The sequence below is a fragment of the Eptesicus fuscus genome, chromosome 20 (assembly GCF_027574615.1).
Source record: "Eptesicus fuscus isolate TK198812 chromosome 20, DD_ASM_mEF_20220401, whole genome shotgun sequence".
NCBI classification, from domain to species: Eukaryota; Metazoa; Chordata; class Mammalia; order Chiroptera; family Vespertilionidae; genus Eptesicus; species Eptesicus fuscus.
This window is the reverse complement of record NC_072492.1, coordinates 20,574,841-20,602,002: the sequence shown is the minus strand read 5'-3', so window position 1 is coordinate 20,602,002 and position 27,162 is coordinate 20,574,841. Positions and strand designations below refer to the sequence as shown.

General features: G+C 54.9%; 1 protein-coding gene across 1 annotated transcript in view; it reads right to left on the bottom strand.

Moving 5' to 3' along the window:
• Window positions 1–27,162, bottom strand: part of RAB11FIP4 (RAB11 family interacting protein 4) — a 278,710-nt gene that overhangs the window by 250,648 nt on the left and 900 nt on the right. Inside the window, exons 2-6 of the mRNA XM_028154824.2 lie at window positions 4,738–4,967; window positions 2,310–2,504; window positions 1,608–1,742; window positions 1,263–1,298; window positions 61–160 (exon numbers count right to left, since the gene is read on the bottom strand). Coding sequence (XP_028010625.1) covers window positions 61–160; window positions 1,263–1,298; window positions 1,608–1,742; window positions 2,310–2,504; window positions 4,738–4,967 — 696 coding nt within the window. The remainder of the gene's footprint in view (window positions 1–60; window positions 161–1,262; window positions 1,299–1,607; window positions 1,743–2,309; window positions 2,505–4,737; window positions 4,968–27,162) is intronic.

Below are 27,162 nucleotides of genomic sequence, written 5' to 3'. Positions count from 1 at the left end.
CCCACGTTCCCGGAGAGCATCCCGGAGTGCTCCCTGCTGCCCCCAGGGAGCAGGGCCCACCTTCTCCGTGATGTCATTGTCACAGGAGTCAATGCTGTCCCGGAACAGGTCCTCGGTGCTGCCGTTGCTGCTGCTGAAGTTGCTGCTGTGCATGAGCTGCCTGCAGGGGTGGAGGGAGGCGCGTCTGGATGCCGAGGGCCTCTGGGGACTGAGGTCCAGATTCGGGCACCCAGTACCCCGGGGGTGTGTGCGCCAGAACCCCCTCTAAGGCGGCTGCCCTCACCCAGCCAGGGGAGAGTTGCCTGACCTCTGAACTCATGAGGTCATCCAGCTCAGAGGATGGCAGATGGCTGCTACGCCCCTCAGAGCCCCGTAGACGTGGCCAATCCATACCAGCCCTTTCCTGCTGCGTCAGAACCCGTCCACACAGGGGTTCTAGCCAGTAGCTGCCAGGTGACCAGAGCTGGTGGGTAAGCCCCGACCCTCCCAGCCTGGCTCCACGGTCCCAGCAGGACTGGCCCCAGAGGCCACCAGGAAGCAGGACCCAGTGCCCTCACCAAGCCGGCTCCTGCTATATCTCTGGGCCCTCGGGGGCAGGCAAAGGAAGACCACCCGGCCTGTGCTGGCAGTGTGCTGGCGGGTGAGACTAGAATCCTGGGAACAGGCAGATGTAGCTCTTGCCTGAGGCAAATCCCAGCTCCACTCCCCAGGGCCCCACTTCCCACTGTTAGGCAGCAGCCAGGGTCCCCACCAAGAGGCTGTCTCACCCTGGCTCCGGGGCCAGAGCCTGGGCGCTCGCTGGCAGCTCCCCGAGCCCTGAGTGCAGACCCGGGGCCGGTGTGTAGGAGAACCAGAGCGGGTCCTGGCGGTCCCAGGAAGTCCGCTCCGCAGGATTTAACCTGCAGCGAAGCCACCACCTCCGCCGGCAGGAAGCCAGGGCCTCTCAGAGCACAGGACAGGCAGACAGCGAGGGGGGCTGTGCCTGCCCAAGGCTGAGGCAGCTGAGGCTTTGCAGAGGCCGACTCTGCCAGAGAGGACAAGGCATGGAGATGGGGAGGAGGTGGCCCTTCTTTCTCAGAAGTGTGTCCTCTGGTGGCTCTGCCTGCGCTGCCTGGCACGCCGTGTTCCTCTCTGCTCACTCAGCCACACACAGGGTGCAGGGCACCGCCTGGGTCTGGGCTGCTGGCATGGAGCCGGCCGCCCTGGCAGCAGGGACAGCATTCAACCTGTCCTCCCTTGGGGTCGGGGGAGAGGAGGCTTACCGTCCAAACGCCGTGCTGGAGATCTTCCGGTTGGGGCTACAGAGAAAGAGAGAGAGGGGAGACATGGTCACGGAACAGCGGGGCTCCGGGCTGCCCTTCCGCCCTGGCTGCCAGACACCGAAGTGTGAGCCAAGCCCTTTTCCAGCCCAGCGAAGGGATTTCCCTCATCAGCGCGGTCCTGAGAGGCAGCACCCTGCTTTTCCTGGATCAACCCCATTCTGAGAGTGCTCTCACCTGCCTGCTGCTTCCCCTCCTGCCCCCACCCTGGCCACAGCCCCCCCATCCCGCCACAGCCCCCCCTCCCCCACCCCCAGCCACCTGCCCCCATGCTGAGCCCGGCCTCACCTGTTGGCCTTCAGGTTTTTCAGCCGGGCTTCCAAGTCATTCAGCAGGTTGATTTTCTTGCAGCACTGAGAGCAGTAGACATCCAGCAACTCGCTGTTGTACATGTGCCGCATTTTCCTGGGCGTCTGCCCCGCACTGATTCATGAAAGAGAAGGCAACCCCTTCTTAACGGCCGTCCAGTCCGGTGCCCACCCCATTCTGCTGAGCTTACTTTACTGGGTTCCCCAATACCTGGGAACTGTGTGTGTGTGGGGGGGGGGGGGCGGGGTGGAGAGTGGGAGGACAGCACCAGGTCTCCCCTCCTTCAAAACTCTCAAACAGAAGAAGCCAATGAATTGTACCCATTTCATAGATGAGGCAACTGAGCACACTAGAGTTAGAGTAATCAGTGACTCGGGTGTGTGAAAGGTGTAAGTATGCCACCTGGAAAAACCCTTCAACAATGAGGTTCTAGAAAACAAGACAACAAAGACCCCCTGGGTCTGCAGACTCCCAGGTTGGTTAATTCTATTTCTTCCCCAAGATGGAAGGCGAGAGAAGGAATTCCAGACCCCCAATCAGGAGCAAATGCAACACCCCCAACCCCCAGGAGCACACCCCATGTAGCTCAGGACTCTGCCTGCTGAACCCCCCGGGGATGAGGTTGGGTTGGTTCTGCCACTTTTCCTGGACCCCAAACGCCATTCCAGACCGAGGGGCCACCTGGAAGACACTGAAGACCCCAGGTCCGAGTAGACGTTGGTCCTGGTCTCGTCGTCGGGGCAGGGGCTGCTGGGAGCACAGTCCACGTCGTCTCCCTCCCCGTAGTCTTCAAACTGCTCCTCGTTGCTGATGAGCGAGGTGGTGGAGTGTGTGGAGAGGTCTGAAGTCGTCATGGATGGGGTGTGGCCCAGGGACCTGGTGTTAGGGAAGGGCTGCCCATTAATGAGGCCACAGCCTGGGGTTGGAAAGCTACCAGTCCTACCAGGAGGTCTGCTGGTACGACAGATGCCAGGGGCCCGATTAGGTTTGTACCTGGTGATCTGGTAAGTACACTTTTGGGCCTTATCCAAGGGGAATAGCTCACCACAGAAACTGTTTCAGCCCGAGAGATACTCAAACCCTGCAGCAAACACTGCTTATAACCTAACGGTCCACATTCAGCTCCTTTACATTACACTTCTTTGTTTTCTTTTTTTTCTCTTTTTACATCACACTTTATATTAAATTATAATGCATATCAGTAAATTAGCTTATTAAATCATGGTCTATCAAATCATTGTTGAAAGGTTTATAAAAGTAATGGCAATAATGTGGAAAAATTAATATTAGATTTTAATTAAAGTTGGACATAAAATTCCAGCTATAGTAAGATTGAGCATGATTAACGTCTATACAGAATAAGGAAAAGTTGTTAATGAATACATTTAACTGCTAACAGAGCTTGACTTTGGGTGGTGGGACTATGAGTAAAGTTCTTTATTTCCCCTCCATTCTCACTTCCCCAACTTTTCCAAGTTCTATTTAATTGGCTTGAACTTCTTTAATATTGAAATGAAGTTTTAAAACAAATAACAATGCTTCTCCCCATTTACAGGGGGGGTTTCTAGTCCCAAAAAGCCTAACTCCAATGAACATGGTCAGAGACCCTGCGGCCGCCCCGCCCCCTTCCTCGGTGACCCCCGGGGCAGCGGGTACAGTGTCAGGCTGGTGGAGCCCTGTCCATAACCTAAGACCAGAGGGAGGCACAGCTCCTCACCTGCCAGGATAGTTCCTCCCGTTAGTCATTATGCAGTATTCCCAGGTATTGTTACTCATAAGCTAGGGTTTCTCTGACCTCCCCAGCCTCCACACTCGGAAACCTGAAACAAGTGTGTAAGGGGCTGAGGCAGTGGTTCTCAAACTTTGCCCCCGAGGAACCCCAGGTTCTATCTAAGACTCCCAGGGTTAATGACAGGGTGTTAAAGGTCAAGTCTCCAGTACCTCCACCCAGATGTATTTATTTACTCATCTACCTGCCCCCAGGTTCCTCAGCGCCTCAGGTTGAATTAATCATACTCTTTTCTTTCTCCTATAAATGTTACTAAAACTCTTGGCACCTGCTGCTGGTAATTGATGGTCCCAGAAATCAATGGAGACAATCAAGTGACAAATGATTAGCCAAAAGGTCAACAGGTCTGTAGTCAGTGGCCATCTGTCCTTGAGTTGGTCACAGGAAGCACATGGATAAACAGTTCCACAAGGCCCATCGAGAACTCTCAGAGCCCCCAAGTTTGAGAACTCCTGTGCTGAGGAAATATATTAGGTTGAACCATATGAAATTGCTTTTTAAAAGTTGAAGTTATTAAAAATTGACAGTTTCATATGGTTCGATCGTTACGGGAACCCCTTCCCTGCCTCTCCAAATCTCAGGGTCAGCTGTGACCATTACCTTCTCCTGACACATGGGATACCAACTCCCAATTGTCACGGCCTCCGCTATGAGGGTGACTCCTGCCCATCACCCCACAAACACTGTATCATCGCTCCAGGGACAGAGTGAGGGCTGGAAGGAGAGGGACCCCACTGCTGACACCAACTAAAAACGACACTGCCCCACTGGGAAGTCACTAGGTCCTAACGTCATTTTAAAATAACATTTCTGGATATGAGAACACATGAGCGATAAAGAAAATACAGAACATATAGCCCAGTAGATGGGAGGTAATTAAAGCCATTAATAAGCTCATTCTGAAAGAACTGCTAATTTTCTGGAATAATTTTTCCTAGGTGTGTGTGTGTGTGTGTGTGTGTGTGTGTGTGTGTGCTTATATTTATATATTTATATACATATATATAATTTTTTAATAAAACTAAGATCATACCTCATTGACATCTTGTATCTTGCCTTTTTAAAAAACTAATTGAGATCAGATATCCCTTATCATTAAATAGTGAAGCTTGACTTTACACGGTTGCCTAAAATTCTAGAACTGGCCCTACTGTTAAGCCTTTAGGTTGCTTAGAAGTTTTGCTACTTAGAACACCCATGAAACGTATGCCTGTGATATGAACCCCGAGTGTATCCCATGTTTACTTCCGGGAGGTCCCCCTGGGAACCCACCTCTGGGCCCAGGGGTCACGCATGGGGTTGCAGACAACTTTAACTCACTTGTCCTCGGGCAGGAGCAGGCCCCCGAGACCCCCGTCCTTCTCCTCGGCAGGGCTCCCGACGGACCCCTCCAGGCTCTGGGTGCTCTCCATGGGGCTGTCCATGTCTGACTCGGGGGGGCCCTCGGGCGGGGCCAGTGTCATAGCCTCCTCCTCCTCCTCAGGAAAGAAGCCGGGCTCCCTGGGGAGGACCTCGCCATCAGCAAAGGTGGGGCCTGGCACCTCGCTGCCCTGGAAAGGACAGAGACACAGGAGTGAGTGAGGTTGGCTCCCTAGGGCTCAGCACTGGTCATCAGATGGCAAGGACACGTCACTAATTATGAAGCCCAGGCGCCCCACCTAATGACCGTGGGGAATGGCATGCAGGGACCCTGAGGCTCCAAGCATGAGAGCGCCTGCCAGGTGATTCGTCTCGGGGCCTCTCACACTGCCCCTCACGAGAGCCCAGCGAGGGGTCAACCCCCCAGGGACAGCCACCCATGGAGGAGGCCCACAGCCAGGCCGGCCACGGTTCAAGGCCCCTGGCCAGCTCGTCACGATCCCTGTCACAAAGGCTGCACAGGAGGCCAAACGACTTGGGAGAAGGCTTCGTGGTGATGGCGCTCAGGGCACAGGCCCAATGAATGGCCACCGAGAACAAGGACCCTGACCTGGCAGAGCGTGCCACCCAGTACAGGGCGTGCGTGCAGCACGACACCCTCCAAGACCCTGGGCACTTCCCATAACCTCTCGGGACCTCAGTTCTCTCTGTAAGTTGGGAGTGGCAGTGAATCTTACAGGAGCGCTGTGTCCCAGTGGGCCTCGAAGCATAAACCTGGCCACAGGATGCGATGCCAGCCTGGGAGGCACGGTGTCCTCGGCCCTGCCACAGCCATGCAGGAGCAAGAACACCAGTCTCCCCACTCGGAGCTCTGGGCTGGTCCCCAGCGCCCAGCATGCTGCCCGGCGCAATGTTGGTGCACGATTTGCCTGAACCTTTTGTTCAAATCATCTTCTAGGAGGAGAGGTCTGGTTTGAGGCAGAGTTTACTCGGGTCTGAGGGACAGCTCTCTGCAGACCATGTCCTGGGGCCGCTTTGTCTCTGAGGAGGTAGGTACCTCCCAGGTGGCACTGCCTCCACCTGCTCCCATCCAAGATGTCCACCTGTCCCCAAGGTTCTTAAGCGGGCTCCTCGGCTCGGGCTGGCGGGCCCCCCAGTAAAGGTGCTCCCGGCAGGTGCTCCCTGCAGCCCCTGATCTGCAAGAAGCGGTAACAGCCGAAGGGCTGTGGAGAGCCTCTTGGCGCTCGGGCAAGATAAGGATCAGGGACATCTGAGGAAGGAGGTCAGTGACAGGAGGTCTGTGCCCGCCCAGATGTGTGCAACCAGTGGTGCACAGGCTCCTGGGGGCGTCTACCCCCACCCACACATCCGGGGCTAAGATGCTAATTAACGAGCCTGGCTCCCGCCGATGCCACGCCTCCGGCTGAGCACCAGATGGGCCAATAAAGTCGGCATCAGACAGCCAGGCCCCGACTGGAGGCCGAGGGGCCGTGTAATTAAAATCACCGCTGGTGTTCCCATAGCCCTGTCCACCTAGATGTCACTAATCCAAGCCCACGTGGCTCCCAGCTCTCAGATCCTGTCCTACGCCAGCTCCTCACCTGCTAGCCCGGCGCTGCATCCCAGGAGGAACTCACATTTACTGGGTCCGCGCCGAGAGCGGATATATTACCCCATTTGGGCTTCGTGACACCTCTTCAGGATTCTTATCTCCGTTTTACTAATGAGGACATCAAGGCTCAGAGAGTCACCTGCCAGAAGTCCTCAGCCTGCCTCTGAGGTCCCCACCTGCCTCAGCCACATGCTTGGTTCCCTTTATCACTGATGCAACCCATACTTCATGGGCTTCCAACCCTATGGTGACCACGAGGAGAGCACATCACAGGGGCAGATTACTAACTATGAAGCCCTGTTGCTGCAACTTCATGTGCCCACTTCCTGCCCCCAGCAGGAAACTCCCCGAGTCAGTGTGTGGATGCCGGAGAGTGAGCAGGAGGAGACAGCCCTCCGAGGAGAGCTGGGGCTCCTGCAGGGGCAACGTGCCTGCGAGCTTTCACCTTCCCGGACCCCCGGCAGGAGAGCTAGCACTGCTAGGAACCCCGGCTTTGTGGCTCACAAGGGCACTCAGCCACTCACAGCCCTGTGAGCTGGGTCTCCTCTCCCACGCTGTGTAGGTGGTGACTTGCCTGGAGCCTCGTGGGAGTTAGTGGCAGGGCTGGGACTGGACTGTGAGTCACCAACACCCACTCTCCCCACAGCACGGTGCCAGCAGGGGTCCTGAGGCGACTGCCGCCTGTCCTGCTCCAGAAGGCAGGCAGGCAGGTGCCAAGTGAGACCAGCATCCGCGCTCAGGTGACCAGCTTGGCCTCAGGACAACTCCTGTTGACCTCACTGGATACCAAACCCAGAGGCTGAGTTTCTCCCGGGCACTCTGCCCGGAGACACCCAACTCACGGCGTGCAGGTGGGGCCAAGAGGTACCTGACATCACACAGCAGCGAACCAACTCCGGGCAGCTCACCCAAGGTCCCAACCAGAGTGGCCTCCTCTGAGCCACAGGTGGGGCACCAGAAAGGATAGACGCCCCACAGGGGTCCCTCCCTCCCAACAAGACCGCCACCTCCTGAGGTGTATTTTCACCCTGTGACTGAGCAGAGGCAGAGTCCATATCTGCCTGGCCCCACACACTGGACAAAGCCTCCTGTATGTGTCTGTCTCACAAACTCCCCACCCGTCTCTCACTACAGCCCCGGAGAGCGCTGGGAGGTGTAAGAGCAGAGATTAAGGATTCATGGTCTCCATCTGACACATGGGCAGATGAGGCTCCAGTGGCAGGGGCTACCTTGGAACTTCCCAGCCTCAGAGACGTAAAGCCAGTCTCCCCTTGCCAACGCCAGACCCCCCTCACCCACTCCTCGCTTCCTTCCCCTCTCTCTCTCTTTCTCTCTCTCTCTCTCTCTCATCATGCCAGCCTTTTCCTTTAAAGTTAGCTGCTCCATACACTCACCCTTTTCATTCAACCCACAATTGTTTGGCCGAGGCAAGGGGAAATTTTAACTTCAAAACCATTTCTGGTAGTTTTCCCCTCCATTCAAATAATGTAAGGACAGCTATAAGAAAATTAACTGCACCCCGATCAGTCCAGGACGGTAGCGCTTTGGCATTTGTCCTGGACAAAAGCATCCCTGTCACCTGGAGTCCTCCCCGAGGGCCTGGGTTCTGGCCCAGCTCCCGTTCCTGGGCCTCCGGGGAAGGGCTTGGGGGCAGCACTGGGCCTGCGAGGGTGCTGCTGGGGTTGGGGACAGCCTGCTCCGAGGCCCACACCTCGGGCAGGGAGGCAGGGCGGCAGGGCAGGGGCAGGAAGGTGCTGGGAGGTCACCTCTCAGCCCAGCCTGAGCCACCGCGCACACACTGGCCGGGAGAATCCCGTCACACCAGAAACCCTCCTAAGCCCGTTTCTTTCTTTTATGGTTCTTCGATAAAGTTACAGAGAGAAAGGAAGGACTCCTCCATAATAAAAATGTCCTCGCAGGGTTTCTAGGAGGACTGGGCCAATGCGCGGGCTTCCCCGAGAGCTAAGTCACCCTCCAGCCAGGCCGCCTGGCTGCTGGGGCCCAGCGTGGAGCTCCCAGCCTCACGTACTTCCAGGAAGAAGGAGATCTTTGGGGAATGTGCGGGAGCTAAAGATTAATCCGCCTGGGGGTGGTGACGCAAATTCTACTGAAGCTACAAGATTCCAGGAGTTCCCAGACAAACCCAAGGTCAATTCCAGGCAGAGGGAACCTGGGCTGCGGCAGCCCCTCATGGTATGTGTGTGTTTTGTGTGTGTGTTGTGTTGTGTGTGTGTTGGGTGTGTGTGTGTGGTGTGTTGTGGTGTATGTGTATGTGTGTGTGTGTGTGTGTGTGTGTGTGTGTGTGTGTGTGTGTGTGTGTTGGGTGTGTGTGTGTGTGTGTGTGTGTGTGTGTGTGTGTTGGGTGTGTGTGTTGGGTGAGGTATGTGTTGTGGTATCTGTGTGTGTGTGTGTGTGTGTGTGATGTGTGTGTGTGTGTGTGTGTGTGTGTGTGTGTTGTGTGTGTGTGTGTGTGTGTGTGTCTGTGTGTGGTGTGTGTGTCTGTGTGTGGTGTGTGTGTGTTGGGTGTGTGTGTGGTATGTGTGTGTTGGGTGTGTGTGTGTGGTGTGTGTGTGTGTTGGGTGAGGTATGTGTTGTGGTATCTGTGTGTGTGTGTGTGGTGTGTGTGTGGGGTGTGTGTGTGTGTTGGGTGTGGTGTGTGGTGTGGTGTCTGTGTATGTGTGTGTGTTGGGTGAGTTGGGGGGGGGAACTCATTCCCACGAGAGTGGGAGGATTGGGTGGAAAAGGACATCACCCACAGGGCACCTCATGCTCACCCAGCCACGTGGTCTGTGTCCAGATCTGCCTCCACCGCGGTGTGCTCCCTGGGTGGGAGAGGAAGCCTGGGGCAGGGTCCCGGATCAGAGGCCTGCTCCGGAGGGGTGGCAGGACTAGGGGAGTATGTCACCCAAGTCCCAACCAGGTGGTCTCCAATGGCTCCTCTCAGCCACAGGTGGGGCAGAAAGGGTATGTCTTTTCTGGGGGGCATTAGGGAAAGGACAGTGTCCTTAGCAGGCAACACCTGTGGGTGACCCTATTCCTAGCACTCTCCTTCGGACCCACCGCCAGCCCTGGGTACAGAGCTCCCTGTTCCTGAAGGCCCAGGGTGGCTGACACATGGCCAGCCCACTCCGGATCACTTCCTCCCACCCTGCTGAGGGACCCCAGAAGTAAAGGGGGTAGAACAGATGCAGTATCCTCCTCAGCCCCACACACACTTGTGAATGCGGCTCTGGCAGACTAGGTTTGAGTCCTGGTGGCCCGCCATTCACAAGCTGTGTGACCTTGAACAAGTGACCTGTGAGCCCCCGACTCCTAGAGAATGAAGACAGCCACCTGAGCCTCAGAGCCACCGTCCAGGCCACACACGAACATTTTCACAAGCACCAGGGAGTCAGCACCAGTGGGAACATTAAGTCCGGGTCTGGCCTTGTCAGGGGGTGTGCGCTGCAGAAACCACGCTGTCCCGGCTGGCCAGTCAGCCAGGTCCTGGTCAGACAGGAGGCCGGGAAGCATGCCCTCCTCAAGAGGCTGGGCCGGGGGAATTATCCAAGACCAAGGGTTTCTGGAGAGTTCTGAGGCCCAAGGTTGGCAAACAGGCTGCTCTGGCAGGGGAGGTCTGCACCGCCAGCGTCCCCTCCACGTCCCCACCCTGTCTCCAGCTCGGGCTAGATGGGACTGGTCCCAGCCGTAAGTGGGAGCCTGGAGGCACAAAGCCTGCCTGTGGGTCCCCTCTCCAGTTCAGCAGCCAGCAGGCCCCAAAGTCACCCCTTCTTCTGTAGGAAGCTGGCAAGGGCTGAATTCAATGGCTGGTGGAAGGCCAGGTATGAACACCCAGGGACTAGCCAACAATGGCCCACTGTCCATGCTCTCGGCAGCACCAGGGGCTCAGACTCGATGATGTCATCTGGTGCCCCCTCACCCACCGGGCCCCGTGGATCCCACCTCCAAGTCACACACACCATTACTCTGAATTTTCCTGGAAGCTAATGTACGGAGGGCACTGGCGCCAGGTGGTCCCACTTCCACACTCGCTGGGGGAGGGAAGAGCCTAAAGGGGTAACCGTGGGGTTTCTACATCTGAGCCCCAGTGGAGGGGCTCAGATATAGAAAGGAGCCAGTACTTGTGGAACGAGACGGCGCTGCAGAATGGTGGTCTGACTGGGAAGAGCCCAACACGGCCACCCTGAGGCCCGGGTGCCATCCTCGCCTGTCACTGGTTAGCTGCGACCCCGGAGGAGTTGTTCATTTCTGAGCCTGGGATGGAGGAACCTACCTGACAGGATTGCCACAGAGAATCTAGAACAATGCCCCCACCTCACAGATGCTGGAAACACGGCAAAGAAGGGAGGGGCAGGGAGGTGTGAGGAGCAAACTCTGGAGGTGGGCCGACTGGGATCAAATCCTGGCTCCGCCACGTACGAGCTCTGCGATCTCGGGTCGCAGCACCTCAGTCTCCCGTCCACGGAATGGAGTAACTATTATCAGGGCTATGTGAGTTGGTACATGTTCTAAGCACACACAGAACGTGCTATTATCGTCTCCACTGTATTGAGAGAAGACACCCAGGGGTGCCTCCTGGCCTCATGGCCAATATCCGGCCCCGGGACCGTCCCTCTGACCTGCTGGCACACTGGGAGGAGGTAGGTTGGGTTCAGCTTCCCGAAGCCAGACTTTCACAAGATGCAAAGCCTGCCCTCCAAATGTGCCAGGGGCCCCTTCCCCCCCCCCCCCCCGGCCAGGAGTTTCTTCTGCCCACTCTCCTGGCAGGTGTCTCTGCACGTAATGCCTGCTAGGATGAGATGCCGCTTGGGCAAGGGAGTCGGGAGGCTCCGAGGCTCTGGCTCACCCACCCCCAGCCCTGGCTCCCAAGCAGTAACTCAGAGCCAGAGAACAGCGCTGTGGGGACAGGGCTGGATAAAAATAGCCTGGGCACATCCCGGCTCCCCTCGCAGCCGGGCACCGTGGGCACATGTGGAACCGCACTGCAGGGAAGGCCTGGGAGTGAAACACAAACCACGCCCCGTGTGGGAGAAGCCAGCCTGCGGCCTGGGTGAGCTGAGCAGGCTTGGGGGCCGGGCTGGGGATGAAACGCATCACACTCCCAGCCAGGAAACCGCCCAGGAGCAGTGACAGGCTGGTCAGGGTCTCGCTGGGTCTTTTCCGTGGGCAGCAGAGAGGCAGTGTAAGGAACTAACTGTGGATGCCAAGGTCCCCAGGTCCACAGGGTGGAGATGGGGTTACCTGGTGGGGATCCTCTACACACCACTGTACTGGCCACTCGTCATGCAAAGATGGTGGCAGCAGAGATTAGCAAGCCAGGCTGTACCCGACTCCTGTCTGTGGCTGCCAACCCTGCCCGGAAGCCAGGCCATGCTCTGCAGGTGGGTGGTTGGTGCACATCCGTGGCTGGTAAGAGATCGTGAGTCAGAGAAGGTCGCCCAGGTGCCAGTGAAGGGATGAGGGTGGGAATAAAGGGGCATTTAAGCACCCACACAGGCAGACTGGGCCTTGGGCGTGCGTTCTGAACAAAAGTAACCTTGGCTCAGATACAAGGCCAGGGCGAACATGGGAGCGCCAGGTCACCAAACCCTTCGAGTTGATCGCCCCTTCGGCCAGCCATGGGGACTGATCTCACACTGAGAGCCAAGCTCTGCAGCCCAAGCTTCCCACTCTGCTAGGGGCTGAGGTCAGGAAGACAGGTTCCAGATCAGAGTGGCCAGGAGCCACCCCTCTAGCCAACCTCCCTGGGGGGGAGGGGGCACGGTGGCAACGAAGGCCACTTTCAGCTCTCTCCGTCAGCCAGGGGCCCCCGGATCTACCTCCTGAACCCTCACAACAGGGAGATCACCACCAGCGGCTCAAGACCACCCTGCCCCGGGCTCGCGCTCCTGCTCCCGCAGCCTCCAGGAGCAGCTCTCCGCGGGGACGCCCAGCTGCTGCTCTCCTTTCATCACAAGGCGGACTGCAGCTCCCAGGAGGGGACAGTGACAGCCCTGTTTCCTCGGAGCTCACTCGGCTCAACGGGAAAGACTAAGAGGCTCGGGCTGCGCCTCTCGGGTTCGGGTTCGGGTTCGGTCCTGGATGTGGCCCCACAGGCGGGGGAGCCTCAGGCCGGGACTGAGCAGAAGAGGCGGAGAAGCCTGGCTGCTGTTTGTCAAGAAGCCCCAGGCCACTGGCGCCAAGGCAGGCGGGAGATAACGTGCCCGCTGCTGCACACACCACAGCGGAAGGGTGTGGAAGCCGCACTGCCTTTTTCTCAACGTTTTAATGGCAACTCTTGAGCCGTCTCTCTCCTGATCTCACATCCTCCCTCCAACACGCACGCTGCTGCTAAAGGGGTGCCACAGGAGTTCAGGGGGAGGGGGGCACGATGCAGCTTCCAGAAGACTCAGAAACGAGGGATGTCAGATGGCCCCCGGCAGCAGAGGTGGGCGAGTTTCCCGAAGGGCGGCAGAGCAGAGGGACCGGAAGTATTCAGGGATCTAACGTGTCCCCAGTAAGGGGCTGGGCAGGAGGGTCCAAAGCAGGCCCAGACCACAGGGGCTCTGGCTGGCTGACCCGCATGACCAGCCTGCCCCATAAGGCTGTGAGGCTCAGCTCAGCTGACACCCGAGCATGAGACCACTCCATGTTCACCCAGCTCCCTTGTGTCCAAGTTCACCCACCACCCTTCCAATCAGGGCAAACTTCCCAGGAGCCCACTGACAACGAGGAGAGAGGGCTGCCGGAGCTCCCGCCAGAGCCCAGTTCTCACCGTAAAGGAAGCAGCTGGCATTCTGGCTCTGTGCTTCCATCTAAGGACAATCTGTGGGCATGAGCAGCATGAGTCCCAGGGGGGTGGGAAGAGCCAACAAGATCTAGTTTTTAAGCCCATTAGGCTAAGGCCCAGACCCCAGATCCACTGGAAACGCCCCTCACCTCACGGTGGGGCCAACTGCCTGCCAGGAGACACTCGAGCCCTCTATCCCCCCTCCCACGCCATTTCCATTCCAATCATGTTTGTGTACGTCAATAGCTAGCAGTTAAAAAATAAAAACATCTTACTAAAAATCTAATGGAGAAAAAAATGAAAATGGAATAAACCATCCTATTAAGACACATATTGTCAGATTAGATGATAAAAACAACTACCTACCATTTGCAATAGACATCATTTAAGCATAAGGACACAGAGAGGTGGAAAGTAAAAAAATTAAAAAAGATACACCACATAAACACCAACTTTTCAAAAGTTGGAGGGGCTATATTAATGTCAGACGAAGTGCACTTTAAGGTAAGAGACAGAGGAACATGAAGAAATGACAAAGATTAATTTAACAAGATGTAACACTTATAAACATTTAGGCATCTAAAAACATCATTTCAAAATATATAAGGCAAAATTAGAACCAAAAGTTGGAGGTTGTCATTCACCTCCTTCGGAAATCGATAGAGCAAGCAAACAAGAGAATTAGGAGGGAGACAGAGATTTGAGCAATACAGACTTGACCTGACACAAACAAAAAACTCTACCTCCCACAAATGTAGATGAAAACCATCAGTCAGTGGTTGGTGAGGAGTTGGGTACTTACACAGAACCAAAGAATCGCCCCACAGATCACTGCCAAGTGCCAAGCAACCACCGTGCCCCACACCTCTACCATGGAGAAAACGGGCTATGGTCAATGCAGTTATGAAACCGTACACCACTCATCGGGAACAACCAGACATTAGCCGACTGACAGGAGACAATATGAGGGATACAACAACACCTATCATGCAGTTTTAACAACACAACTCAATTCTCATCAAGCCTTCGGATCTAACTTCTATTCAACCAAAAAAACAGGAGCCGAAAGAACAAATCGCACGTCACAGGGAAAATAGTCAAAGTTTGTGTGACCCTCTGCAAGACAACTGGCCTGGCCTTTTCTAAAAGAGGATGTATAAAGAAGAGGGAGGGGGTTTTCCCCGACCGGTGGTTCTCAACCTTGATATACACCTCAGAATCCCATGGGGGCGGGAGGAATTGTTAAAATTCAGGTTGAATCAGTTTCTGAATCAGTTTCGGGCGTGAGGTCTGAAAATGAGCACTTCTATAGGTTGAAATACTTTTTTTTAAAAGAGCATTTCTAACAAGTTCTTAGGTGCTGCTGGTCCCAGGACCATGAAAACCACTGGTCTAGATTCATCAAGAGACATAAAAACTGCATGTCATCCTTGGTTAGATCCCAGGTCAAACAAACAAGCAAACCACCACCTAGCTGCAGAAGACCTTTTGGGGACACACAGAGAAGCTAAAAGATGGATCAGGTGATATTAGGGAATTATGCTTGATTTCGTTACATGTGTCAATGGTATGTAGTTACAAAAGAGAACTGTCCTTAGTTTTGATAATGTCTTGCCTAATTTCCTTACAAACGGCTCAGGAAAAACAGTTATACACAGAGATAACGCGAACGTGGTCACAGCACTGGCGAGCACCAGGGACATGCAAATCCTTAATGAGGGTGCGGTCTCCTTCTCCACCAGCTCCGTGGAGGTCTGTCTTGGTTACCGGGGCTGGCTGGCATGGCTGATGGAGTCATGGCTATTGGAGGGGCTGTACGGTGGGCTCTGGACCCTCGGGTCTGGCGAGAGGTGCTGTGAAGTGCTGTAGAGCACTGCTTTGGGCAAAACTTTGTGAGTTATACTATACAGGGGGGTGGCTGGGCCTCACCCCCAATGGCTTCCCAAAATCCATTCTTACAGGTCTTATCTGTTTCAGTATGTTAGAAGTAAACCTTAGGTACATAAAACAGGAAAGACAGTTGTCCCAAACTCGCTGAACTGGTTAAGGAAAGGTGTAAAATCCCTGACGAGTTGAAAAGGAATATGAAGAAGTGAAGCCGTCCTTACCACTATCCTAGAGGGCGCAGTAGGGAAGCCGGACGACCGACACCAAGGGTAACTAAGCCGCAGGAAGAACTGAATGATGAGCAGTCTAGGCTCCACAGGGTGAGTTCAAGTTCATTTGGATGAGGGGGACACGTGGCTCAAGCTGTAAGAAAGATCATCTTGCCGGCCGGCCTGGCTCAGTGGTTGAACGTCAACCCATGAACCAGGAGGTCATGGTTTGATTCCCGGTCAAGGCACATGCCCGGGTTGCAGGCTTGATCCCCAGTGGGAGATGTGCAGGAGGCAGCCAATCAATGATGCTCATCATTGATGTTTCTATCTTTTTCTCCCTTTCCCTTCCTCTCTGAAATCAATAAAAATATATTTAAAAAGAGAAAGAGAGAGAAGGATCATCTCTGGAAAGTGAACCACAAGTTATAACATGATGAGAAACTTTTCTAAATACAGCCTTTAGCTGAGAGCCATCCCCAGTGGGCCCTCAGGTTTCCTGAGATGCCAGGCTCTGCTTTCCCTCCTCTCCCTCCTCCCCTTGGAGGACAGTTCCAGAGAAGCTTTCTGCTGCTCCCCACAAATTCATATGACTGTATGAAGATCGAATCTTTAAAGAAATAATTAAACTAAAATGAAGTCATTAGGGTGGGCCCTAATCCTATATGAGCAGCAAGAAGATTGGGGCACAGACATTACACACACACACACACACACACGACATACACACATACACACACACACACGACCATGTAAAGACATAGGGAGAGGACCCTGGCCATTTGCAAGCTGAGGAGATAGAGGCCTCAGAAGAAATCCACCCTGCCAACACCTTGCTCTCAGATGGCAGACTCCAATATTGGGGGGAAAATTCATTTTAGTAGTTTGAGCCACCCAGCCTGTGGCACTGTGCTGTGGTGCCCTGGAGAACAAATACACTTCCCTTCTCTCCCAAGGAGCCTGCATGAAACCCCTCAGCTTTCACCCCCTTCCCACCCCGACAATAACCCATATTCCTTCGGTCAGTTCAATTCAACCTCCAGGAGAACTACTGGGCTCCAGGACCTCATCAAGAGACGTGGGGTTTCTGTTTGTTTTGGTCTCTCCTCAAAAGAAACACTGACTTCTCTTTCATGATCACTTGGAGACGCTGCTGCTTCTACAGAGACTACCTTTTGCTGAAACTGAAGCGTGCTGAATCTGTGATTTTCGGGATGATGTTTGTCAACACTATTTATATATGAACCTCGGGAAATTATTCCCGTTTCTGCGTTCTCTCAGTAATACAGGTGGTTTTACCCTTAAAGAAGTATGTGGGCAGCTCAGTCAGAGACATTTAAAACTGCACAGGTGATTTCTGTTTGCCCAGAACTGTATTTAGTGTAGTTATAATGCAAATGTCAAAGCTATTTTACCTAAACAGGGATTGGTTTACAAGACAGGAGACCAGCCGTCAGCCCTGGAACCACAGGCTGGCACCACAGAGCCTCTGGTCCTGGGTTGGGCCACCTCTGTGGCCAGCAGCGCTCAGTAATTGAGTAAGATATTACCAGTTTCTCCATGCCAGGCAGTATTTTTGGCTACTTGAAATCCAGAGCAGATGTCTTCCCTCTGTTGTGGTCACTTGGGGAAGGAGCGCCCTTACCATGCCTGGGACATGTGGGCACTTTGCTCGGCTGTGACGCTAGCCTCCCTCTGACCGGCCAGAACCGAAGTCCCCTCTCTACTCCCCACCCCCAGGCTGTCCTTCCAGAGTCAGTGATGGTGAGTGAGGGGCCAGGCAGATACTGTAGCTAAGTGACTCATCTCCAAGGAAAATCCACAGGGGAGGTGGCCCCAGGGTCAACTTCTGCTCCCACAGAGACCAAGCCCTTGATGGGGGTGACTGTCCCAACAAAACCCTAGTCCCAAATCGGAGTGCCCCAGTGAACCTACCTCCTGAACAGAAAGGACTCAGAGGCCTCCTGAAGCAGTCTCCCCGCTGCCCCCAAACAGAGCCAACAGCCTTGATTTTCAAATGAGAATGTGGACTTTGGAGACAAACTGTTGGGGATTATGAAAACAGAACTTAAATTGCTTCCACATCTGGAAACCAAACCCAGCAGCCAGCCCCAAGAATTCCAGGCATGTCAGCCAACAGACGCTGCAGGTCAGGGAGGTGTTTTCTGCTAGCCCAGCCCCCTGTACCCCCTACCCAAACCCACACGCAGACCTTCTGTCTCCATCGGTGGCCTGTGGAGCCACACCTGAGAGAAAGGAAAGCAGGTAGCCCTTGGAGCCCTGGCCACGTGGCCAGCATCTGCTATGTGCTTTACTGGGTGGGGGTGGGGGGGGGAGGGGGAGGAGTGAGGAGAGGGGGGTGTGGGGGGTTCTGGTTTTCTCCCCCTAAGTCCCAGCAATAATACCGTCTCCTCCCGACAGGAGGGCACGGTGCACAGAGTTTAACCCACGTTCCCCTGAAGCTACGCGCTGGCTTTTCTCTCTACGTCCCTTTGTCGTCATACAAAAAGGTAGAGCCGTGTGAACCTGAGCCATGAACCCCTAAGTTCAATCACCCCATCTCAATTCTCAAGTACCTGCCGTGAGCTCCAGTTCCCACCCGGCCAGGTGTGGGGCAACTCCAGTGGAAAGCCAGTTAACAGCTCAAGGGGCGCACATCAAGGGCTCCCTGGCCCTCTGAACATCTCCTGGCAGCTATTGAGGTTACAAATTACAGCTTTTAAAGAGGCGGCTTTTGAAGTGAGGGCTTAATTACTCCCACAGTCAGGAGCCTGTGGGGCTTGCTTTGGGGGCTTCTTGGTTTTTCATCGAGATAAGAGGAGCTTCAAGTGGAGGCTTGGGCCGGGAAAGCAGTGGCTGGGGCCAGCTCACCTGCTCTCAACCGTCCACAGGGTGGACCAAGCAGCATTCCTTCAGCGGGCACCCCCAAAGGAGGCGAGGGGAACTTCCCAGGGAGAGCACAGCTGAACAGAGCTGCCCCTGCCCAACAGCCTACAGCCAGGGCGGGCACTACCCACCCCTTCTTTGCCACAGACACCCTCAGGCCCTGGAAGACCAAGCAGAGTGCCCATGCTCACCTGCGGCTAATGGCCAGGCTCCACGTGACCCGCCCTCCTGGAGCAGACAGATGGGCATCAGGAGGGCCAATGACAGGGCAGGCCGTCTCTCCTCCTGTCCATCCTGTGTAGACCTGTCCTTATAATCTCCCAGCACCTCCCGTCCGCCCAGAGCCCCAGCAGTGCTCCCGCAGGCTCAGTGCAGGTGTCTCTTTTTGTCCTTCAGCCCTGGCAAGGTCCAGCCACCAGGCGGTGTGTTCCAGGGGCCGCTGGCCACAGGCCAGGCCAGGCTGAACCAGGCTCTCCCAGTGGGGACAGGTGAGCGAGCACAGGTCTGACCACACGCCATAGATGGGGCTCAGAAGGTAGGAGGCCCCCTGGGGAGTCTGAGGCTGCTAAAAACCCATCAACCCCCTCAGAGAGCCACAGACCCAGGCCCTGCCTGTTTGGCCAGCGCACACTGCCCTGTCCGGTCAGTCCTGGCCTCAGGATGTGATACTGCCCCTTCCCCTCCCTCAGGCACTAAGCTCCTGTCCGACTTCACCGCCACCCCCGTGCCTTGGCACAGGCTGTCCTATGTCTGAAACAATCCTCCCTTTGCCACAAACACCTGACCCTAAACAAGCCCCAGATAAACACTCCACACCCCCCACCCCACCCCTGCAGCCCAGAACCCAGCTCCTTGAGCCCCACAGCCGCCTCTGGGCACACTCTCCCAGCAGGTCCTTCCTCTGCCCTGTGACTCTTCCTGGGACCAGGCGAGGTGGCACACCCCTCAGGTACCATTCACGGAGAGAATTACCTGACGAGGGAACCTCCCATCCAGCCCTGGCCAGCGAACACGTGGTTCTCTGTCCCCAGCCTGGAGCTGCGCAGTCCCCTTGCCTCCTGGGGCCCCGAGGAGCCACCGCACCAGCTTATAGGGCTCTTTGTGAACAAAGCTGTCCCACTGTTTCATTCATTCTACACCCTGGAACCCGGCAACCACTGAGGTGCATCCTCATGCCAGAGACCTCATCAAAGAGGGGGCTGTGGGCCCCTGACACCGTGCACTCACCTGAGGAAGGTGGGCTACTGGCTGACATCAGGATCTCAAGAGGGAGAGAGGCAGAGAGGAGACCTCCGACGAAAACAAGGTTTAAGACCACAGCCTGCTCTGAAGGTCTCCCTTCGGCCAGCATCTTTCAGCTGGAGACCCCCATGTGGCTCTCTCCCAGGACCTCAAACGCAGTCCACTGCTCCCCCAGTCCTGCTCCTTCCTGGGGGAGCCACCTCATCAATCTCACCCTCACAGGTCCCCAGGTATTGACGGCTCACCCCAATCCTTGCCCCTGCAGCCCAGCCCAGCCCTCCCACCCCACACGTCGTGCTCACACAGGTCCCTGTGTCTTCACCGACGCTGTTCCCTGCTCAGAACTCCTCTATTTGGAGCCACACTGTCGGCTGGCACTCCCCAAACCCTTGGTGCCTAAGAAAACACAGGCAGTCTTAAACGTCTGAGGAAGACCAGGAAAAAATACACCTATTAAGCAGTTATGTGCCCGATGTTCAGAGAGGTTGAGTAACTTGCATCAAGTCACAGAGCTAATGCAGGGCTGGGATCTGAACAAGGTCTGATTTTAACGCAAGGAGGGTACAGGGAATACTAAACACTTGGCAATGGCAGTGTCCAACACGCAGCATGGAGCGTGCTCTCAGGTTGAGCGCGGCAGGCCATGGGAACAGGAATGAGCCAGGCTGGTGGCACCAGAACCTGAGCTGAGGGCTGCGGAGGCCACAGCACACTGGATCGCCGACTCCTGCCAGCTGAGGCTCCTGGGGCCTGTGCCACCCTGGCCACGGGCACTGCCCCCTCCCCTTTCCCACCACAAGGAGCTTCAAAGAGGCTACATGTGGGAAGATTTTACAGAAAGGAAGAGGAGAGAGATTTGAAAGAAAATTGCTAACGGGAAACATATGTGAAAATGAAAACTCAGGCAAAATGGGAGGATGGGAGGAAGGAAAAGACGATGTTGGAGGATTGTAAACTGAGTCAGAAGGCCCTGGAACATAACACCACAGTTTCTCTCTGCTACCGTGGGGAGGCCAGCAGCCCACTCCCTGCCTTCATTTCCCCTTTAACCTGGTAGAATGGAGCAATGTGACCTTAGATGATACGCAGGAAGAGAGAAATAGGGAAAGGTGCCTTGTACATAATCATGATGACTATGGAGCCACGACCCATATTCGGTGCAAGAAGAAACCTGAGGCTCAGAGAGGTTGCTCTGCTTTCCCAAGGTCACACAGCTGATGAGCTGAAAAGCTGGAATCTGAACCACGGTCTGCTCAGTGTCCAAGCTCATTTCCTTGAAACACATTACAGCATCCTTTCATGAATCCTACCACCATTACAAGGTGGTTCTACTCCCTTCCTTGAAGAAACTGGGCAAATTATGTAAGTTCTTAGAGGTTACCTAGTTTTTGTGTTTCATTAAATTCAAGATGCCTTTGATTTAAAGATGCACTGTTATTTCAAGTACACCAAGAAAGAACAGGCACTGTCAATTACATTATAACCACCAGCGAATGCACAGCACATTCCAATTTGAGATGTTGAAATGCGAAAAAAGAAAAAAGTGTCTTAGAATCTATAAAATACAGTGTGAGTGAGCATAAGTGGGGGATGGGGATTCAGTCCCAGTTCCTTAGACGGAGTGTGAGCACTAAAGAGTAGATGACAGCTCCATGTATGCATGTGTGTACACACACACACACACACACACACACACACGTGCTGTGACAAGACCTTTCTTTGCTAATAACTGATGCGATCTTGCAGATAATCGCACAACAAGGTGTTGTCATCAGGAGCCCTTTATTTTGCCAGGAGACCATCAATTCAAGGCGGCAGAGGTGTCCTGCCACCACCCTCCACTGAGGCGGCGCTGGCTGAGCTGCAGACTTCTGAGCAGCCAAGCTAGCTGAACAGGTAGGTTTGCTCCCTGGAAAACTACCAGGGGCACTGACCCAATGTGGCGGGGTGGCTGCACAGCCCACACCTTTCTGTCTGGCTCCCCTCCATGTCTCCTGGGCCTGAGGCAGCCAGAGCCGCAGTGCTTTCATAAGGCAGATGCTGTGGGCTGGCAGGCGGGCAGCACTGCTCCCAGCTGGCTTTCCAACTGGGCATAGGTGGCTGGACGGGCAGGCCCCAGCTGGGGGTGAAGGGCAGGTGGGCAGAGGTGCAGCCCCCTCTCCGTCTCCTTCGTAGCCAGGCCTGCCTCTGGGAGGAAGGACCAGGTGCAGCCCACACCACGCCCCAGAGAGAGGGCTGTCACCTCAGACGTGCTTTGCATCTCAGTCACCGATTGCCACGTGGGCACCAGTCACCACACTCCGGCCCCCAGTCTGCACCGGTAGAGGCTGAGTTGGTTTTCTTAAAAACACAGAAGCCGAGGAAGCGGAGTGTACTCCTCCTGGAGCGGCCCTCGGGGGATGGCGTTTTTGCCCTGCCGCCTTCCTGTTTCAGTGCTGACATTTTCCCTGTAAGAATTCGGTCAGGTGCTAAGGTTATGAGTCACAAGAATCAGACCAGCAGGAGCTTGCAGAAACTAAAACGAACAGCTCACTCATATGCCAGGCACTGTTTTAAGTGCTTTTCATACATTTACACACTTGATCCACATAACAACCTTATGAGGGAGGTACTAGCATCATCCTCATTTCATAGATGAGGAAATTGAGGCACAGAGAGGTTAAATAATTTGCCTGAGATTCCACAAACAGCTACTGGCTGAGCCGGGATTTGAACCAAGACACCTGACCCGGCTCTTGGGCACTATACTCTCCTGCTACCTAACCACCCATCAGCCACCAACTGAGCAAGTGTCAAACCCATGCTGGACAATTTAGGTCACAGTGGCTCATTTTAACTTTAAAAAAAAAAAAAAATATATATATATATATATATATATATATATTTCAGAGAGGAAGGGGATCAAGCCTACAACCCAGGCATGTGCCCTTGACCAGAATCGAACCAGGGACCCTTCAGTCAGTAGGCCAATGCTCTATTCACTGAACCAAACCAGCTAGGGCGCTCATTTTATCTTCACCATCACCCTAAGGTAGATACCATTATCAATCCCATCCTACAGATGGGAAAGTGAGGCTCAGAAAGGTGAGGTAGCTTGCCCAAAGATCCACAACTAGCAAGCAGCAGAGCCAGAATCTAGATCCACGTGTTTTCTGACTCTGATATTTTTTTCTGCTTGAACAGGCACCGAGCATGAGGTGAAGGCGCTGTGTTTTGAAGTGGGTATTCCTCCCAGGAAAACCAGTGGTCAGGAAGGATAAACCCGCTCCTACTCTCTCTCCACTCTAAGAGGGAGACGGAAGTCCAGTGAAGAGCAGACCCTCATCCACTGCAGACAGCACAGGCCACTTGAAATGCGGCGGCTTCCTTTTTTATGGCAATAGGCTTGCGAAGTGCAGAGGAGAGTGGGGTGACAAAATGACTCAGGAATAAGAGCGCTCCCACCCACTCTCCTACACTCGGGTTCTGTTTAGGGCTTCCTCTTTCTGATCCCTTAAAAGAGAAAGCTCCGTGAGCAGAGCCACAGGTATTAGCTACCCAGCTTCTGTTTTCATTTGATCATGTTTACACTACAGGGAGAGAACCCCCTGTGCTCGGAAGATGAAGCAGGCTGAATCAATTGAAAACAGGCCCCGCAGTCAGAAAACTTCCCATTTCTTGAAGGAAGTCAAGAAGTGGGGTTAGAAACACTGGTGTTACTAGTACCAGCCTGCTGGTGGGAACTGGGGTCAGAGGTCACCTGGACCCCACAGCTCTGGACCACCACGTTGCCACCTCAGACCTCCATGTGACACTCCAAGTATACACACAGTTCTGGAGGCCTACTTTCTCCTACACCACACACACACACACACACACACACACACACACTCACATACACACACACCACACCATACCACACCACACACAAACTCACACACATACCACACTCACACACCATACCACACCACACACACACACACACACACACACACCACACCACATACACACACTCACATACACACACACACCATACCACACCACACACAAACACACACACACACCATACCACACCACACCGCACACAACACACATACCACACCACACACAAACTCACACACATACCATACCATACCACACCGCACACAACACACACCACACACCATACCACAGACATACACCACACCACACACATACCACACGCCACACACACACACACACACCACACCACACACACACACTCACATATACACACACACACCATACCACACCACACACAAACTCACACACATACCATACCACACCACACCACACACAACACACACTATACCACACACATACACCACACCACACCACACACATACCACACGCCACACACACACACACTCACGCACGCACAGGGCCTCAGCTGGACAGAGACTCCTTAGGAGACCAGGGCACAAAACTGTGCCGCCAACTGCCCGTGGGTCGATGGAGTGAACCGAGGCCCAGGACCCCTGGGCTCAGGAAGGTCAGGAGCTCGAGGAGAAGGGGAACAGAGTCCTAGGGGAGGCCGGCCAGAACCGGACAAGCACAGGTTGCCACGACGCTGCAGGTCTCAAATGCTGAATGCCGCTCCCCTGACAGCACTGACGGGGGGAGCGGGGAGAAGGCCCCACAGTGCTCTGCCCGCTTAGTGCACGTCACCTGCGTGGGCTCTGCTGGTGTCCGTCTGTGTGGTGGGAAGAACAGTCTGGCAAGAGCTGTGTCCACACTCGTGTGGACAGGCTTATCTGGACTGACCCGGCTGAGGGCAGGAAAGTCCACGGCAGCCACGACCACACAGACACCTCCCCCAGGAAAGGCCTAATGCCCAAAGCTCTCAACAGCCATGTTTGAGGTGGGCAGAGCCAGGAATGCATTTTGGGCTGATGGATTGCTAGAGTCAACTGTACTGTCCTCCTGCTCTCCCTCCTGGGATTCTGGGCTGTGGCTTGGCCACATCAGCCCCCCAGCCCCCGATTTCTACACTACCTGCCTTACTCTGCAACACAGCAGCTTCCCTGCAGTCCTCGGACACATCTCATCAGCCGTGGCCCTGCCTTAGGGCCTTTGCAGTTGCTGTTCCCTCGGCCTGCAGCTCTTGGTCAAGATGCCACCTTCTCAGTGAGGACTTCCCTGCCCACTCCATTTAAAACACAATACCTCGTTCAGCACTCCTTATTGCCCTGCCTTCTCTCCTGCCATCCCACTCACTGCAGGTTTTACCTGTTTGCCTGCCCCCTCTGCCACCATGTGAAGGCAGGGACTGTGGTCTATTGTTCACTGCAGAATCTCAGTGCCCAGCACAGAACCTGGCACAAATTAGATGCTCAAATGTTTCTTGAATTAAAAAAACTGCTGCCCTGGCCAGTGTGACTGAGCTGGTTGGGCATTGTCCTGTGCACCAAAAAGTTGCCAGGTTTGATTCCTGGTCGGGGCACATGCCTGGGTTGAATCCCAGGTAGGGGTGTGCAGGAGGCAGCCAATTGATGTTTCATTCACATTGATGTTTCTCTCTCTCTCTCTCTCTCTCTCTCTCTCTCTCTGCCTCTCCCTTCCTCTCTCTCTAAGAAGCTTAATAAAAAAACAAAAAAAACAACAAAAAAAACAACTGCCTGCACAGAGCATGTGGGCAGGGGCTGGGCAAACAGAAATGAGGAAGGGTCTGTGTCCTGGAATGCCACCTGATGGAGGAGACGGCCAGACCACAAGCAGGAGAGATGATCACACAATGTCCAGCAAGATCCAAGGTGGACCTGCCAAACCAACTGGCCTATCTCGGGGTGCCCAGCTGATGGGGCAGAGCCCCGCTTTCATCCAGCCTGGAGACCAGGGAGTAGGTAGACCTGAGTGGTCCTCCTCATTGGAGAGGCCGGTGATTTAATGCCCAGTGATGAGTCAAGAGCCAGCAGAGTGGACCTGGAGGAAAACAGACCAACCCAGATTCTCACACCTGACCAGGCCAAGGCACGATGCCCCACGATCAATACCAGGCAGCAGGCAGACGAGATAAAGACGCTTCCTTTTCAAAACCCAAGGAGCACCCCCTGCCCTAGGGGACAGAGCACAGGGCCAGCGGGTGGGCACCCTCTGCTCAGGCTACCCCTCCCCTGGCCATGGCCCTCAGTCCCTGAGATGCGTGCCTTCCAGGAACTGTTCACCTGCTACTTTATTGGGAGCCTCTCCCACCCGCTCCACCTCCTGCCTACCCATGCCTAAAATATATAAAGTGAAGTAAAACTGTGAAGCCCCTCAAAGCAGGATCAACTGTGAAATATCTCTCGGCATAACAGGCCACGTCAGAGGAGGAACTGCAGCCCTTGGAAAGGAAGTTTCTAGCCACTTTGGTGGACGAGTGTGGTGGTGGGGGGAGGGGGGGGGTGTAGTTACAGGAAGAGCTGTGAGGGTCCTGGGTGAACCGTCAGAGAGAAAGCCCTAGTGTGGGGCAGCTGGTTTTACCAGGAGGGGCCAGTGTGCTTTAGGGAAGGGCACAAATGCTCAGAAGAGAGGGAAGGTGGGGGGAGGAGGGGGGCCGCGGCTGTGGAATATCCACCAGGAAGTGCTCAAGCTGTAGCCCAGAGCCTCCCCAGTGCAGGCTGCTCCAGGTGCCCTAATTTCTTCTCCCTTTTCTTCCCTCGCCGGACTAAAAGTCCTCTCCATGAACAGACGCCAGGCAGTCTCTACTACTGATCTTCCTTGGGACAAAGGTCATACCTCCCAGCCTGCTCATTTAGTCCCTCCCCTAGGCACAATCTTATCTCTACAGGGCCTTAGTCATCCACCCCACCCCCTCCACCAAAGCCCAGGGTCCCCAAAATTACAAAGCTGCCTCCCCAGCAGGTGGTTTACCCCAGCTGCTCAAGAAGGCCCATGGTCTTCACTGGTTTCCCTCATTTATCCAGGCCACACATGGGGGGGGGGGGGGGGTGGGAAGGACAGGACAGGACAGGACAGGAGACACACACCTCACAGACACCTTAGAAGACAAGCCAGATCAACTTGCCCAACAGCTCAGAGGAGTTGTCAGTCTCCCAACTGACTACAAACATCTTAAGGGCAGTGTTTATAGTAGCCCCTGGGCATGTAATTAGCAGTTGAAGGTTTGTGCCCAGTTTATCTGGGTAAGCTGGTGCTGGGGAGGTGGTAAGACACCAGTCGCTGGCAGTGGACTCCCAGGACTCCTCCAAGGCTGAGTTCGATGGTTACAGAGAGACAGAGGTCCCCACTGCCGAGGTCTGGGAGGCACACAGCCGGTACCCTCCCCGCTTTGAGATTCCTTTTCCGTAACCTGACATCAGTGTAACCACATTTCACCAGGGGAAGGACCTGGGGATGCCTCAGGATATGCCTGCCCCACCCCCTTCCCAGGAGCCCAAGCGATCAGATCAGCGCTGCCTCCAGGGAGGGTGGCCAGGGAAGCAGTGATCACCAGAAACCAGCCCAGGGGGGTGCTACACGGGCTGCGTGCAGGAAGGTGACCTAGAAATAAGTTAGTCAAGGAACACTGACATGTCCCTCAGGGCCGAGTGGTGTGTCTGTCTGTCACATCCAGCCACCTGCGTTAGAGCGGGGCTGGGGAGAAGGGGAAATGGGAAAAGGGGACACTGGTGGCTATGCAGGGATGAGCAGGGGAAAAGTCCCGGGCTGAAGAGGGACCAGGTTCTCACGGAATAGAGGGAAAGTGGGAGGAAGAGTGGGAAAGGGCTGTGACAATAGCAACTGCTGCCGGGACCCACCCGCTGACTCTAGGGGAGCGAAGGGGTGGGAGTCATGCACACCTC